We start from the raw sequence: 5,151 nt of genomic DNA on the forward strand, positions 1-5,151 counted from the left end.
AAAGCGAGGCCCGAGCATCTCGCTGCTCTTCCCCCCCCGGGCTCCGAAGCGAGGCCTGAGCGGCTCGCCGCTTGGGTCTCGCTGCTCGCCGCTTGGGTCTCGCTGCTCGCCGCTTGGGTCTCGCTGCTCTTCCCCACCCCCCGGGCTCCGAAGTGAGGCCCCACCTCCAAGCGGCGGCGGCGAGGGAGTTCGCAGAGCGTTCCCTGCACATGTGCAGGGGACGCTCTGTCAGTTTTGGGGGAATTTAAGTATCCCCCCGATATTTTTTTAAAGGTTTTAGATTTTTGTGCACACCTGGGGACTGCCCCAAGTGTGCACAAACAACTCCCTCCCCCCCAGGTGCCCCCGATGTGCGGAAATAAGTATCCGCACGCAGGGGGCGACTTCGGAATTAGATATATAGATAGTTAAAGGTCTGGACTGCAGCAGGCTACTATATCTAGTATGCAGCCCTACAAGTTACTCAAAGGGGAGGATGGGAAGGGGCAAAGGTACTGGTATGTGTCCCTTTTTCCTGCATGAGAGACTTTAGGTGAAGTTGATGTCCAGAGATTATTGTTCCGCTTTCATGAATATATTTTTTCATTCAGTGGTATTATATTTACATCCGCTCTTTACTATTTTTTTTCCTGCTTGAGTTTATCCCATGTAAATATCTAAAAATGATGAATTCTTGTGGCAACAGCATACAGCATAACAATCCTGATTTCCTTTTATGGAGATATTTTAAAATCCATATTTCCCCCTTAGGAGAATGTTTTGAACGGGCTGAGTTCTGGGGTTGGAGTGGAACCATCAGTCACAGGGCCTGCTCAGAATCACACTGATCTGCTCTCCCAACATTTTAATTAAAGGCAGCCCCCTGAGGGGGCTGCCAGTTTGCACGGGCCATGATAGGAGAAGGGGATGCTTAGCCCCTTCCTGCTTTTGCTATCTTCCCGGTATAAACAGCCTTCCCAAGCTGCTGTTTCCTGCAGAGGGAGGAAAAGAATACAAACATGACGTGAGTAACCACATATTCCCATGCAGAGGTAAGGAGCTTAGCTTTGGGAATGGGATTTAGGTCAGGGAAATAGCAAGGGGTAAAAGGTTAAATGCAACCCACAACCACAATTAAGCAAATTGGCAGTGCTGTGGGAAGACCCACAGTGCAGCTTTAAACAGAATTACACATTTCTAAGTCCACTAAGTCCTGGCTGTGGTGGCTCAAGTGGTTAAGACGCTGAACTGCAGACCGGAAGGTCAGTAGTTCAGCAGTTAGAGACCCGAGTGCCGCATGACGGAGTGAGCTCCCGTCTCTGGCCCCAGCTCCTGCCAACCTAGCAGTTCGAAAGCAAGAAATTGCAAGTAGATAAATAGGTACCATTTCAGTGGGAAGGTAGCTGCGTTCCGTGCGCCTCAGCATCTAGTCATGCCAGCCACATGACCACAGAAATGTCTTCAGACAGCGCTGGCTCTTCGGCTTGGAAACGGAGATGAGCACAGCACCCCTAGAGTCAGATTTGACTGGCTTTCGAGCAAGGGAAACCTTTACCTTTACTAAGTCCACTGAAGTCAGCTCTGCTTAGAATTGCACTTCCGTGGCTCAGTGCTGGAGCACATGCTTTGCAGACAGAAGGAGTGATCCTAAGAATGGTCTACTTAGAAGTAAGTCTCATGTTCTTCAGTGAGGCTTACTCCCAGGAAAGTGTTCTTAGGATTGCAGGCAAGAGAGCCCATATTTCAGTTCCTGATCTCTCCAGTTAAAGGATCTCAAGCAACAGGCATTGGGAAAGGCCTCTCTCTGGTTTGAGACCTTGGAGAGCTGCCACCAGGCAGAGCAGGCAATATGGAGTCAGATGGTTTGCAAACTGTGAGTGGGGACCCAAACATTTGTGTGTGTGTGTGTGTGTGTGTAGGGGGAGTATTTTTGAATTTTGTTTCTCTTATACCCTGCCTTGCTCCCCAGCAAGGGGCCCAGAGTGGCTTGAATTGTTCTCCTCTCCTCCATTTTATCCTCATGACAACCCGGCGAGGTAGGTTAGCCTGAGAGACAGTGACTGGTCCAAGGTCATCCAACAAGCTTCCCTGGCAGAGTGGGGGTTCAGACCTGGGAATCCCAGATCCTTGCCTGACACACCACCACACTTGCTCTCCTGCTCTTTCACAAGTGGGTCACGAGACCAAAGGGTTGGAACAGGGTGGGCATGGGGAGGAGGCTGGGGGAGACTCAGGGGCAAGTCTGACCCCACATTACATGCAGAGATGACTCTGAAATACAGCCCATTGCTCAATGATGTCATAGATGATGATGGTGATGATGATGAGCCATCAAGTCTCAAATGGCTCCTGGCGACCCGATGATGATGAGCCATCAAGTCTCAAATGCTTCCTGGCGACGCAATGTTCCCTCTAAGCTGTGGAGTCTTGTGAGCAAAAATTCTGCTTTGTGAGCTACTGGCATAAAAGTTGTGAGCAAGCGATTTGGCTACTGCATAAATCAGTTTGTTCTGGAGCCATCCTCCCTGAGCTGAGACAAAAATCTGTGAGCCGGAGGCGAAAAAACTGTGAGCTAGCTCACACTAACTCAGCTTAGAGGGAACACTGCTTGTGGGGTTTTCAAGGCAAGAGATGAGCAGAGGTGGTTGGCCATAAATACCGAAATGAAGAAATAAAATATAAATGTGCTCATTGTTAACTGAAATGAAGTTCTTGTGTTTTATATTGGGAAAGGGGGAAGTAGCATGTCATTATTCTGCAAAAACTGGGTCCCACTCTGAAAAGTTGGGGAGCCTTCAGAAAAACAAAATGGTGGTCTGACCTTCATGTGCCGCATCTGATGAAATCCTGGTCTTCCTCTGTGCCACAGGCTATCCCAACACCAAGCCAGGTTGTACTTCAAGGTCTTGAGTTGGCTGGTTTCTAGACAACTTCCTTAGCTCTTCCATTCTGTGCCCCCCTGCAGGTATGTCAGAAGTCTGGTGAAATCTCTCTCCTCAAACAGCAGCTGAAGGAATCCCAGTCGGAGCTGAACAGCAAGACCAACGAAGTGCTCAACCTGAAGGCCCAGCTGAAGGACATCCGGGGGAAGATGGAGCTGCTGGAGATGAAGATTCAGGACCTGGAAGACTCGCTGCGCTCCAAGGCCATGGAGCTGGAGGTCTGCGAGAATGAGCTCCAGCGCAAGAAGAACGAGTCGGAGCTCCTGAGGGAGAAGGTGAACCTGCTGGAGGAGGAAATTTCGGAGCTCAGGACAGATCTCACCATCCTCAGGGAGGAGAGGAAATGCGAGGTGGCCTCCATAGGCCCAGAAGGGAGCATGGCAGAGGACATGCAAACCCTGTGGAGGGAAGTGGAGAGGTTGAAGGCAGAGCTCCAGGAGGAACACAGCAACAATGAGCAGATGACAGTGGGCTTCCAGCAGGAACGGCAGACTTGGAAGGAGGAGAAGGAGAAGGTGATCCAGTACCAGAAGCAGCTGCAGCAGAGCTACTTGCACATGTACAAGAGGAACCAGAATCTGGAGAAGATGCTCCAGCAGCTGGCTGCAGGGGAGGATGGCAAAGAGCCCCTCGAGCTTGACCTACAGGGTACAGATGTCCCTTATGAGGACATTATCGCCACTGAGATCTGAAGCATGTTGCATCCTCTGCCCACAGTGGAGGAGATGGGTCTCTCTCAACTGGTGGGGTGGGGGTTGTACAGTCCAGGAAAGGCACCTGTCTGTTGGCTGAGGTCCTTGCTTGGCCAAGGTGGATCTCCAGCTGTTGTCATGCCTTGGCTTTTTGCTTGTTTTTTTGTCAAGCACTCTCCTCTCCCCAGTCACACCCAATGCTTCTGACTGCATCATGTTGAGAAAGGAGAAGGGGTGGTTTTCCGTAAGCTGACTGCTCAGACAGAGTGGCGTCAACACAGGGACTGCTTTGCTACAGAATATGTAAGAATCCCCGTGCCAGGTAGAATAGGGGACTCCCTCTTACCTGCCGGCCAGGTACCAGATTGCCAACTGGCTGGTAGAGGAGGGAAGAGCAGCCCATTGCCACCCCCTGTGGTGCTCGGAGATGCCCCTGCAGCTCCCTTGCTACTGCCAAGCCACAACACAAGGACTGTTCATGCTCCAAGACCCTCCCGATTGTTGTGTGGGAGGACTGTGGAAGAAGGGCAGCCTTTGATCCGTCGTGCCTCTGATTGTGACACAGAGAGAGAGAGAGCGCTTGGTGAGACCACATCACAGGTCCTTGAGGTATCCTCTTGAGCCTGATTGGCTGAAGACATGCAAGTAGCTTGATTTCCTTAAATGAGGCGGAGAGGTGCAAGAGGATTCTGGGATATTCTGGAAAACCAATGGGGCTGGGGTTGTGACTCCGCAGAGGGAGACACTGGCGAACCACCTGTGCTTCTCCCTTGCCTTGCAAGCCCATTGCTGAAGTCACCATCAGCCAGTTGCAACTTGACAGCACTTACAGACATACATAATCAGGTTGCAAGGCAAGACCTTCCTTGTCTAGGAGAAAATAACCCTTTTACCAGGATAGCTCTCCGGTCAGGAAAAAAAAATGGGTTCGTGTTCTAGGTTTCTAGAAGCCATAATCTGGCAATCAGCCACTGGATCTTCCCCCTTCCTTCCTCATAATTTAGCAAGACCTCTCTCCCATAGCTCAGTGAGAGTTGGGAGGGGTATTTGTGGGGGCCTGGGATGTGAGATTTCCTTGTATTTTGAACAGGAATGTTTGTATTAATTTCTCTACAATGTGAATGTTTTATGGATCTTTTTAATTTTGCAAATGTTGAGTGTTTATGTTCCCCCATTCTTCCCCTTTTTTTACATTTTGCCACTGACCAGGGCAGCTCCAACTAAATATAGGACAGCCCCCTCCCCTTCCCCTTCCTCCTTTGTCCAGACATTCCAGGGGCTATGAAATATAAATGCGGTAGAAGGATGGAGGAGGAATGGAAGCAGATGGGCAGATAAGAGGAGAAAACGTGGCAAGAGGCTCCATAATGCAGGCAGATGGATCAGAAGATAACCGCGTTCTTGGACAAGAAGTGAGTTGGATTCTAGGGAGCTCTCTGCATTCTTGTCCTCTCATTTCTCCCATGCATCGTGTCTGGTGTCTGTGGGAGAATGTGACTTTTTTGAGCAGCAGCCTTACCCAGAATGCCAAGGGACAT

The 5,151-nt window shown here is 50.3% G+C and overlaps 1 protein-coding gene across 1 annotated transcript in view; it reads left to right on the forward strand.

Annotated features, from left to right (window-relative positions):
* Nucleotides 1-3,613, forward strand: part of LZTS1 (leucine zipper, putative tumor suppressor 1) — an 11,310-nt gene extending 7,697 nt beyond the window's left edge. Inside the window, exon 3 of the mRNA XM_015417062.1 lies at nucleotides 2,945-3,613. Within this exon, the coding sequence (XP_015272548.1) occupies nucleotides 2,945-3,613 (669 nt within the window). The remainder of the gene's footprint in view (nucleotides 1-2,944) is intronic.
* The last annotated feature ends 1,538 nt before the right edge of the window (nucleotides 3,614-5,151 follow it).

Source organism: Gekko japonicus, unplaced genomic scaffold, assembly GCF_001447785.1.
Source record: "Gekko japonicus isolate JY-2015 unplaced genomic scaffold, Gekko_japonicus_V1.1 scaffold709, whole genome shotgun sequence".
NCBI classification, from domain to species: domain Eukaryota; kingdom Metazoa; phylum Chordata; class Lepidosauria; order Squamata; family Gekkonidae; genus Gekko; species Gekko japonicus.